Source organism: Azolla caroliniana, unplaced genomic scaffold, assembly GCF_043228905.1.
Source record: "Azolla caroliniana isolate FFs.n. ecotype wild unplaced genomic scaffold, voAzoCaro1.0.p SCAF_4, whole genome shotgun sequence".
NCBI lineage: Eukaryota > Viridiplantae > Streptophyta > Polypodiopsida > Salviniales > Salviniaceae > Azolla > Azolla caroliniana.
The window spans coordinates 304,994-319,066 of NW_028230439.1; the positions used below are offsets into that span (position 1 = coordinate 304,994).

Here is a 14,073-nt window from a genome sequence, read left to right on the forward strand (position 1 = left end):
CCTTATCTTGTGGATGGAAACTCTACCATTGGTCTACTACTATTTTGGTCGAGTGCTCATCACATGGGGGCACCTTCTCCATTGCCCTCTGCGAAATATCCTTCCCCAGAGCCTCCTCCTTATATTCAAATGTCGAAGACTTGAGGCTCCTTTTCCTTTTTCTTCTTTTTTTAATGATGATTCCACAAAGACAAAAGAACAAACAAGCTTTACTAGTACACCATCTTGTTTCTACTTTTACTTTTGACTTCTTGGAATTTCAATATCAATTAAGGTTGCCCAAGCCTTTGGTGAGTATGTAAGTGGTAGTAGTAGTCTATGGGGAGTGGGGACATCTTTGGTAATATGAGGTATAAATACAACAATCTTGTGCTTCAACCCTAATTAATGTCTCAATGATATTCAAATAAAGAAAGACATGTCAATACTCAAAAGCATGCGCGAGGACTTGTCAAAGTCATTGTGTTGAGTGGTGCATTATTATATATCCAACCACTTTTACTTTTTCCCACACTACTACTAATTGAAGGCCCTACTCTATTGATTGACACTAGTGCATCGTATTGTTTACAGTTAATCTGGGAATATATTTAGTATTGCCCCGGCCCCCAAGTACGTATATACAATCCCGTGGCTTGACTCTTGATGTGTAAAATCTAGATCGAGAAAATGTGTGCATGAAAGGTTCTCCTCAAATAACTCATATGACCTTCAAACTAACTCACCATTGTCAATCTCGAACAAAATTTAAGAACCATGTTGCATTAGACTTGTTACGATGGCTTTATCACAACCTAAACAACTCAACCAAAAGGAATGGCCTTAGTTTATGGAGAAATTATTCGAATATATTCATGTGTGATGTTCGGTCAAAGAATTGCAATTATTTATTTTTGCATGTGTCCAAGGTTCTTTCTCTAACAGTACTATAATGCGGGTGTGGGTTGGGGTGGTGGGTCCCCTTCAAGTCAAGAAAATTACATAAGAGTTTGGTTGAGGGTTGCCTCTGATATGTGGTATTATTATATATGTATGTGGTATGTCACATGTGTATGCGGTATGTGTACGTGTACGTAGTATGGTATGTGAATTATGGGTTTGTTAAAAATACAAAAATGTCCCAAAACCCACTCCACGGGGGGAAAAAGTAAATAATTAAACTTACCCTTTGGGGATGAAGCGCCGCGTCGAAGCGAAAGGAAAGGAAAGGAAAGAAAAACGCAAACAACAAGAAGTCCCAAAGGACAAAAGCGTAATTTCACGATCTCCTCCGCAACACAAAATCATCTGTCATCATCCATCTATCGATGTATGTAATCAAAATTTCAAATCCATCATCATTCCCATCGGGGAGGGCAGGGCAACACACACACACACCCACATTTCTTAATCCACAAACTCTGATGATTAATTAATACGTACCATAAAAATATGTGCTGGCGTTCAACCTCGTTATGGCGGCGGCGGCGGCGCTGACGCTTCCTTCTGTCGCTCCGACGACCGTACCCCCGCGTCATCGTCAGCATGATGATGCAATTACCGTCCAAGCGCCGCTTCAAGACTCCCGGCCCCGGCGCATACAACGCCACCCTCCATCCCGTGGCCCCCACGCCGCCCGCTTTCACTATCGCCGGTAAAGCCTCCGGCGACTACGACCTCCAGGCCCTGGACTGGGAGCCTGGCCCCGGCACTTACTCCGCCGCCGCCCACCGCACCCGCTCCTGCGATGGCCCCTCCATCACCATCGCCTCTCGCCTCGCCTCCTCCTCCTCCTCCTCCGCCACCGCCGCCGGATCCGCCGCCAAATACTCCAGCGACGCCCCTGGCCCCGGCGCTTACAACGTCAGCGAGCGCACCACCGCCCTCACCCGGTGGCGCGAGCCTTCCTACAGCATCGCCTCCCGGACTTACACCTTCCATCGCGAGATCAGCCCCGGCCCCGGTGCCTACACCCTCACCTCCGACAGCTATGGCCCTGCTTTCTCCATCGCCACGCGCCTCAAGAACAAGCTCCGCGACCTCGCCGGCGGCGGCGGCGGCGGCGGAGCGCACGGGCGCCTCTCCGACTCGCCCGGCCCCGGCTCCTACAACTCCGCCAGCGCCGCCGACCACCAACGGCCACGGAGCCCCATCATCTACATCGGCGGCGGTGGCCGGCGCAAGATATTGAGCAACGTCCCCGACGCCGACGTCCCAGGGCCGGGCGCCTACAGCCAGCACAAGCCCCCGCACGGCCGCACTTTCACCATCTCCGGCCGCCGCCCTGCTCGCCTGGTGGAGGAATCTCCAGGTCCAGGGCAATACTGCGCCGACGCGGCGGAGCCCCTGATCCACCCCTCGGAGCCGATGGTCTCGATAGCCGGGAGATTGAACAGCAATGCGGCGGGCGTAGCCGGGACAGGGATCGGGGGCAGCAGCTCGGATCCGACTCCGGGGCCGGGTGCGTATGAGCCACGGAAGAGGACAACGGCGCCGGCATTCACTATAGTGGGGAGGCCACACGACAGGAGGCCGGCGCCGTTCGTGGCGACGCATGTGGCCGGGCCCGGGGGAGACAACCCGGGGCCAGGGGCATACTTCACGCAGCAAGGCAAAGGCGCCGCAAACTTGGACCACGTGATAGGCGTGTCGGCGCCCGCCATCAAGATCGCGGGGAAGAACTACCCGCCCCCCGGGAGCCCGATCCCAGGCCCGGGGGCGTATTCTCCTCGGTATGTAACGGAGGGTGGAGGAGGAGGAGGCGGAGAGAAGCGAGGGATTACAATTGCAACCAAGCTCAACACGTGCGGGAATGGCAGTCAATCGGCCGCCTTGGTGTGCACTGCGGCCGAGAATAGCCCAGGGCCAGGGAACTATTTCTGGGACAACAAGTATTACAGTAACATTAGCTCGCCCGCCATTTCAATGGGCATACGGTTCCCCGCGCCACGGGGATCGGCGGGCAGCGTCGGGGATGCAGGCCCAGGCCCCGGGTCATACAATGTCGCCCAGCCCAGAGGTGGCCCGGCCTTCTCTATTCACAGTGGATCAGAAAGATATTCATTCACTTGATTTAAATATTAATGAATGTGTGAGTGTCTCCATCTCTTGGTCCTTTTCAAAATGTCATTAAATATAAAATCTTGTGATTAGCTAATCTCATTCCCTACTTCATTGGAAATCTAGTCTTCACTTAGTCTGTTATTTTGATTGCCAAATATGTGTTTAATCTTCATTGCTTTCTGACTTCCATTCTTATCATACTTCATTAGGACGAAAACTACCACCAACTATGACCATATATATAAATGTTTGTGGGTAGTTCTCAAAACAAGAAACTATCAGTGCTGCATGATTTTCGTATGCTTATGTTCTGGCCAAAGAAAATTCCGCACAATTCTACATGATTTTTTCTAAAGGAAAGTGAATGAATCTTTCACCCAAGGGGATCCCACAATTGTGCAAGTGTTTTTAGAAGTGAGTTTTTAAGGTTCTTTATCTTAGAAACTATCCGAGTTGTGTAGGTTTTTTCCAGAAGACAAATTTAAAAACTCTTTGTGTGTATTTTAACCTTTGTTAATCACGGCTCTATGAACCATATGTACCATTTGTGCAAGAAAAGCACCCTCAAAGAATGATAAGTACCATTCTTTTGGATTAACTATTTATTATGAGGTAAATAAGCCTAAAAAATGCAAAAAAAACATTTAAAAAATGGGGAAAAAACTAAAATAAAAACACAAAAATGTTTGAATAACATTCGCATTCGTTTTCCAACATAGAAAACAAATGTTATGCTAGACGAACACGAATTTTACGTACTATGCGAGTCACGAGCATTACTTGTAATTTGTGTCTCGTTCTAGATTTTGGCTTTCGACATTTCATGTGCATATGAGGGCACCTCTAATATTTTCTCCAACATTACTAGGTAATTGTGTTGTTATTTTTGTCTTAACACCATTCACAATTATAAATAAGAAGCAAAAGCATTGTTATTTTTGTCTTAACACCATTCACAATTATAAATAAGAAGCAAAGGCATTATTTGTGATCATTTAAGCCCTACAATTTGTATTAGGAATAAGCTAGGTATTAAAATAGAGTTGTGACATTGAAATGAATTTTCTCATGTAAAGTATTCCTGCAACTAGAATACCTAAGACCTGGTTTTAAGTATGCACAATAGGCTGAAAATTTTCAACATGAATCAATTTAGAAAAGAAGGTTGTTTGTATCGATCATTGCTGAAATTAAAATTAGGCTTAGTGTATAGTCACTTTCGAGTATACTACATATTGTACACTACTAGAACTCTTTTAGTTTAAGTTCTATTTTTTTTACTTAATTTTATTTTAGTTATGATGACTGGATAAATACTCTATTGTTGTAAACCAATTGTCTCATGGGCCAAATTTGGCCTTAGAAGACGTTAATACATCTTTCTTTCTTTCTTTCTACCTACCTTTAACTAAGGCAAGAAGGCCTATTGATTTGCGATCATATTCAACCTTATCACATTATAACATGAGTATTAACTCTTGTAGTGCCCTAGCACTCCTTTGCACTCAATCACATAACCTAGGTATTGAAGTTAATTATGGCATCTAAATCAGCCAAATATAAAAGCATGTAAGGTTCACAAGGAAGGGCTAGTAAATTATGAGCATCACTTGCTTTTTACTTGCTCTACATGTAGTGCAATTCGTGAAAGCTATGATGACATATTAACAGGGGGCGAATACGAGTGTCACGCTACATATAGAGAACACCTAGAAGGTTGAGCTCATATGTGTATGCCTTATTCGCACATGAGTCTTTGTGCTTTGAAGTACATATGAATATCCCTTTTTACCAAGGAGACAAGCATCAAGAAAACTTGTGAATTTATGTCATATGGGTTAATATTGGCCCCTCTTTGGATGCTAAAAAAATATCCAATCTAATATCCAATCACATCGGTCACAATCGGTCTCCCGTGAATGTTAAAAAGAGAAATCAAACATATATATTACATTTCGTTGTCAAGTTTGAACATTCATTCAACATTGTCCTATTGGAAACAAAATGGTTAATGCATAAATAAATGAATAAATGATAAAACAATATAAATGCAAATATTATATGGCACAAATTCTTCATATGGAGCCATGTCCATCACACCCCCTAGTTTTTCGATCAAACCTTGAATACTTTACTCAAAAGTATGTAGAAAAGAAAAAGGAAAGGTGATGTGTGTGGGCAAGGTATTACCGTGATTAATCTAGCTTTCAATCTAATTAGATTCACATGATATTCTCACGTGACTGTATTCTAACAATTTAGTTTGACCTAATTACTCCGTTGTGATATGTTTATGTCATTCTTGCATGGTTTGATTTTAATTAAGTTGTACCATAATTAATAAAAATTTGTAAACCCCTCCAATCGATCAAACGATACACAATGCATTACCATCACCACAAACTACTACACAAAGTGTGTCAAGGCTGAGGCGTGTGATGCACATGCCACATAAGCACGTATATGAACAAATCATCGCACTTTTTAGCTGTGGACTAGATAAGTGATATAAGGTCATGTTTTTTTGTATGATACAATTATACATGTACTAAGAGCATATATGGCCGCGCACACACACACACACACACACTATAACAAGTTTGTCTAACAACTAATCAATTTGATTCAAGTGGATTGGATGATAATATAATTATGTTGCATGGTAACAATTTAGTTTGATCGAATAGGGCCATATGATAATCTAGTAAGGCATCATGACAATGAATTAGCTTGATTGAATTGGGTTGGATGGTATTTTAATAGTTTGATCAAATTAATTTTGTTCAATAATGTCAGAATGTTGCCTTAGTTTTGTCAAAAGAAAAATATATGGCGCTGTCAAGTTCTACGTCAATATACTATATAAAAAACAACACAACCATACAATCAATGTTACTCCTATGTGTGTGTGTGTGTGTGTGTATACTAGGGGCATTTATAAATTTGTCATGTGATACCAAAAAGAATCGAGAGAGTTGCAGATACATAATGTAAGGAAAGAAACAAAATTCTTGCTTGTTCTACATTGGTCGCTATTCAGGGTATGTCCCATGCTCGAGCAATTGTGATACAACTTGAACCTGTGGTAACAGGGGGGTTTGGAGGGGGATGAGGTAGAAACAAGAGGAGAGGATGTGTGAAATAGAGGCGAAAGGAGGGTAAATAGTTGGTTTTGTGATATTCAGTATTGGAGAACTTTTGAACAAGAGGGGTATTTCTGTAATTTATCGATCAATACGAGGGGTATTTTTGTAGTTTCCTTGACAATAACAGCAGGTATTTCTGTAATTTCCTGGTCAATAGGAGGGGTATTTCTGTAAATCACTATCAATAGGAGGGATATTTCTGTAATTTCAGTGTTAATACGAAAAAAGCAAGGAAGCCAATACATATATACACCGCAGAACCAAATATAAAATCAATAAATATATAAAAAGGCGTGTGTGTTTCATCTCTGTCTCTCCCGGTCTGCAAATCCTACATTGTTTCTGCAAACCCTAATTCTCTCTGTACACTAGAATTAAAAAAGAAAAACCCATATTCATATGTCCTTTGTAAAACAAACAAGCAGACAACCATATACAAACAAACCAATAATCCCTGCACAAATTTTCTCTCCCGCTTTTCTCCTTTCGTTTTCCTGATATATCCGTATGCTTTTATACTCTTTCAGAAAGTCCCCTTATCTATTTGCCCCTGTTTTAAGAAAAATTAGGGAGATCAGTTTTTCCTTCTATGGATTCCGAAGATGATATGCAAGATGCACGATGCGAGACATCAGAAGAAGAAGATATCTATGGAAACGAAGATATAGAAGAATATGATTATAGCGATGGATTGATTGCTGATGATGACGAAGAAGGTGTCTATGAAGATGATGATTACGTGGCTCAATATAGCGCTGCTGATGATTCTCTTGGTTATAGCGAAAAACAAGTATGTAATTTCTCCTCAGATTGTTTTTTTATAATTTGTTTCTATATTTGATTTAAAAAATGTTTGCGCTTTAACCTTGTTTCCTTTTTCTCTGTCTATCAATTTAAAAATAATATGGAGTGGTTTATGCATATCCTTATAGTGTAATTTGTAAGTTGTGATAAATTCAGAATTTTTTTATGAGGGTTTATAACCCCTTAGAGCATCGTAATAAGGAGATATTAAATAATGCACTTGTAAGGCTGACTTTCTGTCTTAGAAAAATTGTCCTAGTTCTGTGAAATATTCTCTTTAAATCCAATTGTTTGGATCTGCCGTCAATAAATTATGAGATGCATTACAGCGGAAAGCTGGAAATAGTTGGAGTAAATTTTCCAAAGGGTTATTACCTTTTTGTGAAATGATGGGTTTTCTTAGTGCCTAGCATTAATAGAAAATTGCTTTCTATTTTGAAAGTGAAGTATGGATGGATACCTCTGAAACTCTGAAATGTCTTAGAGTTAAAACCTCTAATCATCGAGATACATATAATAAATTATTTCAACTAATTAAGATGAAGGTTTATTACCATTTGGTAGAACTATTCTCTTCGGACGTGCTCTCAATGCCTATTTCACAAAAGGCATATAGTATTTCAGTTAATGTTTTGTGATGGGATAGGAAGAGAAACTCAATAGCTAATCATTTCAGCCTGTGTACAATCTTGAGAATTACATGTGTGTACTTGTATTTTAAATAAAGTCTCAATTGTTATGATAAATGCATAAGGTATGTGTGCATTAGGAGTCAAATGAAGGCTGTCATGATTATGTGTTGGGACTTAAGTTAATGCCAAACTGTCGATCACCTGATAATTGACTGCCTCTCTATCTCTAACCCTAATTGGATGGTATCTTCATTTTTATCGGTTTATTCAAAGGTTATATTGTTGTTATTTCACAACAATATCCATTTGAGTGGTTCATGTCAATATCCATATTTTCTGATTGATGTTGTTAAGTTTGTTTTCTTTTGTATATTAAGTGTTTGTATGTGGTTCTTCTTTCTTTTGGTTGGAGTTCGTGTGCATGTTAGCGGGAGTCTTTCCAAACCTCGATCCACAGAAATTATAAGAGCAATAGCGATAATTCTTAGGGAAGTAAGATTACGGCGAATGGAGAATGTGCTGACATGGTTCTAAGAAAGAAGAAATAGGGCTAATATAGATTAAAAATCTGCTGAAGCCAAAAAGAAAATATGTCAGAAGATGAATGGAATTAAGGATAAGATGAGTGGAAAGTGTGCTGAAATGGAAGAGAAATAGGGAAATTTCAACATTAAATAAAAATAAAGAAATCTGGTTTTGCTTATGAGTCTGTGCCAACTCAAGTCACCTTGATACCAAAACATAATTTTATAAGTTTCAATAATGAAACATGGTTTTACACATACCCATTTTGGATAGAACATAATACTCAGATAATGCAAAGCAATGACATGCATCTGAAGAATAATTGCTGAGCCCCAAATGGTGAACTCTAAATCGAACCAGGGAGTAGAGAAGTAGTTTCTAGACTCGAGAGGGACTCTACTTCCTGGCATGGTACATCATATAGAAAACCTAACCATTACCTACTTTTAGGCTGTATAATTGTTGTGTCCACCCTTGCATCTGAAGTAATATGTTCAATTCCTAGTTAATTGGAACACGTTACTATACTACCATGTTATCATTATTCTCTCTATCAGCTTTTTCTTCTCTGCTAATGAGCCATACAATAGGTAATTGTAATTTTTTTGCTATGTGGCTGGAAAATTGAGATATTATGTAAAGGAAATAACATGTTTCCCTGTTAACTAGGAAGGATAATGTAGATGTAGTGTTTGAAAATACAATTATGGAGTATGTGCTTTTTACAGATTCTAAGGATAATATAGATGTGTTGATTGAAAATACAGCTATGGAGGGTAATTTATGCAGATTGCATGTCAAAGAATCAGGGAAATCTCTATGTAATTAAATGCATGTAGAACGTTGGATTAGTGTGCATCATTGGGTTTGGGTCAGGAGAAAATCTTGGAATGCTAGTATTTTCTGAGGCTATGCCTATCTGCTAGGGTGATTTTTGGTGAGAAACTTCAGCTGACATGACACTTCAAACTATCCTTATTGTCCTGTTTTGACTTTGGGTGTCACGTGTGCAGTTGAATGTCTTTATAATTACCAGATTAACTGCTCTTTCACTATCGCAAAGAATTTATCCATTTTTGTTTTTTTGTATTCATGTGTTAATCATGTTCACGAGACTAAGTGCTTAAATTTTATTTATCTATTTGGGCATCAGCAACCTTTTGCTATCCTTACTGAAAAGGATATCCAGCAAAAGCAAGAGGAAGCCATTACAAGTGTTACGGCAGTGCTTTCCATAAGAAAATCAGATGCTGGTATCCTACTGCGAACTTATGATTGGTAAGGAGTGACCATTCTCTGATTTACCCAAAAAACTAACACATAATTCTATTCTGCTATGTATTAAAGTGTGCTGTATCATCTGTATATCAATCTATTTTCTCCAAGTGTTGTGTCAGGTGTGTTAGTCGGGTTAATGAAGAATGGTTTGCTGATGAACCACGAGTTCGTGAACGAGTGGGACTACTTGAAAAGCCTGAAAAGGATGACATATTGATAATGGGACAAAGGCAGGATATTTCGGAGGTATAGATCTTTCACAAAATCATTGTTTGCCTGCTATGATTTATTCTACCCTCGTTTTAGTTAATGTTTCTTTGGTAATATTTACTTTTAAATGATTGTCAGATAAAATGTGGTATATGCTTAGAGTATCAAGCCACTGAGAGGATGCAAGCAGCACAATGTGACCATTACTTCTGTCTATCATGCTGGTCAGGTAATAGAGGCTAGCTTTATATATACATTCTTATATATAAGTTGATGTTTCAATGAAATTCTTTAGCTTTAGCCAAAGAATTGTGCCTTGTGATTGTATAGGTTACATCCATACAGCTATAAATGATGGTCCTGGCTGTCTGTCTTTACGGTGTCCCAGTCTTGATTGTAACGCTGCGATAGGAGAAGAGCTAGTTCTTCCTTTGGTTTCAGAAGAAGACCGGAAAAAATACATGCGTTACATATTGAGGTCTTATGTTGAAGCTAATCGGAAGGTAAGAGTACCTCTTATCATGTATTGATATATACATATACACATATAATATTATGTTTTGTCTTTTTATGATATTAAGTTCCCATGCTTTTTGCTGTATTGGGATTTATCAGGCAAAATGGTGTCCTGCCCCTGGATGTGAGTTTGCTGTTGAGGTTATGCCTGGAAGTGCTCTGCAAGATGTGGTTTGTGGGTGTGGGCACAACTTCTGTTGGAATGTATGTTATTTGAATTATCTTATCCAATTCTTTTGAAATCTATTGATGTATGTTATTTGAAATCGTTCAAGGTAAATGCTATATCCATCAGAGGAAATATAGGTGAAAATGATTGATAATTGATTGATGTTTCTCTTGAAGTGCTGTGAAGAAGCGCATAGGCCTGTGGAATGTACCACAGTAGCTCGATGGATTTTGAAGAACTCGGCAGAATCTGAGAACATGAACTGGTATGTGTGCTTTTGCTTAATTTCACATATTGCCACTATCATTAGGTACTATAACGGTTTAACAATTGATATATAATTCACATTTTTCAATTCACACCCAATATACAATTCAGTTTATATGTAATTCATAATTAATATGTTATTCCACATGTTACTTTAACAGGATTCTTGCAAATTCCAAACCTTGTCCCAAGTGTAAACGGCCTATTGAGAAAAATCAGGGGTGTATGCATATAACTTGCACACCGCCCTGTAAATTTGAGTTTTGTTGGTAATAACGAGTTTTAAAAACCTCACAATCTCTTACTCTTTACAATTTCAAATGTTTATGTGGATATCTGAGTTTGAGCTGGGTGGTTACGACAATTTACGAACAGGTTGTGTCTTGGAGCATGGACCGAACACGGTGAAAGGACGGGCGGTTTCTATGCTTGCAATCGGTATGAGTCCGAAAAGAAAGAGGGAAAAGTACGTATATTCTATGTGACCGTTGTTATTTTCTTCTTTTTTTCGCATTCATCAGGGGATTATTTCGATATGTACAATCAGTATGAATTCAAGAAGAAAAAATAAGAAGTATGTGTGTTGCATGTGAATGTTGTTTTATTTTTTATTTTGCTTTCATAAGAGGAATTTCCAGATTTGATTAAATTGCATGTAATTCATTTCTAGCATGACGACACTGAGCGCAGGAGGGAAATGGCGAAGAACAGCCTTGAAAGGTATACTCATTTCTATGAGAGGTGGGCGTCCAATGAACAATCCAGGGCAAAAGCACTATCTGATCTTCATCAGATGCAGGGATCTCAAGTATGAATATGCAATTGATGTTTCTATGCATTTATTTTCTTTAGAAATAGTTCTGTTTCTCTATGCTTGTGCATAACTATATAACTGTATGCTTATACATGTATACGATATTTTAACGTTTCAGATGGAGAAGCTAAGTGACAGGCAATCTCTTCCAGTATCTCAACTGAAATTCATTACAGAAGCATGGCTTCAGGTGTCTTTTTGATGATGTGTAACCTCAATTAACACATTATATGTAATAAACCGCACATTTCAATCACTTGCTTCTCATAAAGCTTTGTTATTATTATTATTTATCTGTATGAAGATAGTAGAATGTCGTCGGGTTCTGAAGTGGACATATGCATATGGATACTATCTTCCTGAAGAAGACATTGCGAAGAAGCGTTTCTTTGAATACTTGCAAGGTTAGGTTTCTTTTGGTAGTGTGATGGTGATTCTATTTATGCGTTTTTGTGTGTGCAGTCAAATTTCTTTTTACAAAGAAGTTTTTGTGATCAGGGGAGGCAGAGGCAGGGTTGGAACGACTGCATCAATGTGCAGAAAAGGATATAAGAGCTCATTTTGAAGGGGATAAATCTGAAGAAAGTTCCTTCAACGAATTCAGGACAAAGTTGGCTGGTTTGACAAGGTTGGTTTTAACTAAAATTTCATAAACCACTGTATAAAAAATAGTGGGATATGGCGTTGCTTTTCTTTCCTTTAAACATACACACATATTATATACAGAGCCCTATATAAACGAACACACATATTATATACACACCCATATATAAACATACACACATATTATATACACACCCATATATAAACGTAGAGTGAATAGCCCACCTAGTTTAGTTAATAAAAAACAAAATTTAATAAAACCTGAAGAAGGACAGAAGATGTTAGTTGTAATATAAGACAATATTCATAATAGATTCCTTGGGAAATTTTCGAATACAAATTACTGGTTTTAAAAGTGTGGAAGAAGTTGCTACTTACGTATTTATTTATTGTTTTTATTTGTTCTAGTGTGACGAAGAACTACTTCCAGAACCTTGTGCAAGCCCTTGAGACTGGGTTAGCTGATGTCAACAGCTCGATGACGGCGAAGTCAAAGGGTCAACCGTTAGGGAAGGGTCGAAGTGGAAAGTTAAAGATTACTTATGGTTCATCTAAAGGTGGGAGCTCCAGTAGAGTGGTCGATGATGATGGTCATTGGTATTGTGAGCACTGCACATATGCAAACATGGGGCCGTTTTTGGTTTGTTCTATGTGCCACCTTCAAAATCCTCAAAACTAACATATCTATATTGTTTAATCGCAAATATAAGCCTTGATTATTCTCCATGCCTTGCCCAACCCACATCCCAGCTCCCAATTACAATTGAATCCTGACATACATTTTTGTATTTTCCCTCTCTTTCGACAGCCCTCGTCATTCTTCCCTATCTTGCTTTTTGCAAGAAGAGAAAGAAGCGCGTTTCAGTAGCTATCTCTAGAACCTTGCTAGAGACCAACAATTTCTTGCAGTCCTCTACTTTGTTGGTTCTTATTATGTGATTATTATGGTGAATATGTACATATCATTTGTATGTATATAATACTCGTACAAACCCATGATGGAGAAAAAGAAGAAAAGTCTTCCACTAAAAGACTAGTGGGAATCTTGTGTCCAGTTCTAATGCAAAAATATTTGTAGTGATTATTGGTTGAAAAAAAAAGTGTGTCTCCCACTTATGTTGAATATATTATTATATCTTGACATTTCATCTAGTATTTTGAGTGATGTGGTATATTTACTACTATTTTGTTACTTGTGCAAAGGGTTTTTGTGAGAAGAAACAAATGCATTTGAGAGGATAGGGTATTTTTCAATCCTGTGACAATAAGAATCCCTTCTATAAAAGTGTTTCTTTTTAGGTAGATGTTAGACACATTTTGTCCAACTTTGCTTGCTCGCTCACACACACATTTATATATTAAGGTTGATATGCCTCTCTTTGCAGGAGTTTTTGGCATATAACAAATGTATGTCACTTAATAATAATGATAATGCTTCTTCGATTGGGCTGGAAATACTTGAGCATCTAATGTGAATGGCAATGTCAATAATTAGAAAGGGCTCTTTTTGACACATTGTAGACACATGCTATGAATGCCATCTTTTTATATTCTGAGCTATGCTGTCATATTTATATTGTTTTGAGCTATGTTGTCTATCACTAGCCATCAAATCTCATAAGGTATATGAATTGCAATGTCTATAATTAGAAGTGGCGCTTTTTGACCCATTGCAAACACATGCATTGGCACTCAAGTATCATACGGCATATAGGTCTGCAATTTCAAATATTGTGATTATCTTGTCACTCATTGTTGGTTTTCATGAGTTGTGATATAATATATTAGTAGTGACCTTGAGGTTTTGTATGATCTTGACAAAAAATGCTTGAAGAATTGTTATGATGTATGCACCATTAAATTTGTTCATGGAACTTGAAACCTACAAAGAGAGCACACACTCAATGGATAAATCATAATTTACAAGCTTTGTCATTACATTTTATTTTAAGAAATTTATAAGTTGAGCTTTGGAACCTAAATACTAGATTAATGATTTGGATGTCATAACTATTTTAGCAAAATGAATGAAGTCAATGCTTTCACATAGTGGACATTACTTTATAT

General features: G+C 38.5%; 2 protein-coding genes across 2 annotated transcripts; both read left to right on the forward strand.

Moving 5' to 3' along the window:
• Nucleotides 1–1,516: 1,516 nt before the first annotated feature.
• Nucleotides 1,517–3,132, forward strand: LOC147864624 (uncharacterized). The gene has a single exon (XM_087317840.1). The coding sequence runs from the start codon at nt 1,525–1,527 to the stop codon at nt 3,049–3,051; it is 1,527 nt and encodes a 508-aa protein (XP_087173966.1). The 5' UTR covers nt 1,517–1,524; the 3' UTR covers nt 3,052–3,132.
• Nucleotides 3,133–6,494: 3,362 nt separating this feature from the next.
• Nucleotides 6,495–13,085, forward strand: LOC147864625 (putative E3 ubiquitin-protein ligase ARI8). The gene is made up of 14 exons (XM_087318733.1): nt 6,495–6,978; nt 9,303–9,427; nt 9,547–9,673; nt 9,776–9,866; nt 9,968–10,140; nt 10,253–10,357; nt 10,499–10,587; nt 10,751–10,858; nt 10,965–11,055; nt 11,260–11,397; nt 11,522–11,593; nt 11,708–11,807; nt 11,902–12,031; nt 12,415–13,085. Exons 1-14 carry the CDS (start codon nt 6,778–6,780, stop codon nt 12,683–12,685), a joined length of 1,821 nt encoding a protein of 606 aa, XP_087174859.1. The 5' UTR covers nt 6,495–6,777; the 3' UTR covers nt 12,686–13,085.
• The last annotated feature ends 988 nt before the right edge of the window (nt 13,086–14,073 follow it).

Excerpts from the sequence above, each read along its gene's own strand:
- LOC147864625 (XM_087318733.1), top strand. The coding sequence starts at position 6,778 with ATGGATTCCGAAGATGATATGCAAGATGCACGATGCGAGACATCAGAA. Across the intron at positions 10,859-10,964 it reads TGTAAATTTGAGTTTTGTTG|GTTGTGTCTTGGAGCATGGA; the intron begins GTAATAACGAGT and ends ATTTACGAACAG. Across the intron at positions 11,808-11,901 it reads TTTCTTTGAATACTTGCAAG|GGGAGGCAGAGGCAGGGTTG; the intron begins GTTAGGTTTCTT and ends TTTTGTGATCAG.
- LOC147864624 (XM_087317840.1), top strand. The coding sequence starts at position 1,525 with ATGATGATGCAATTACCGTCCAAGCGCCGCTTCAAGACTCCCGGCCCC.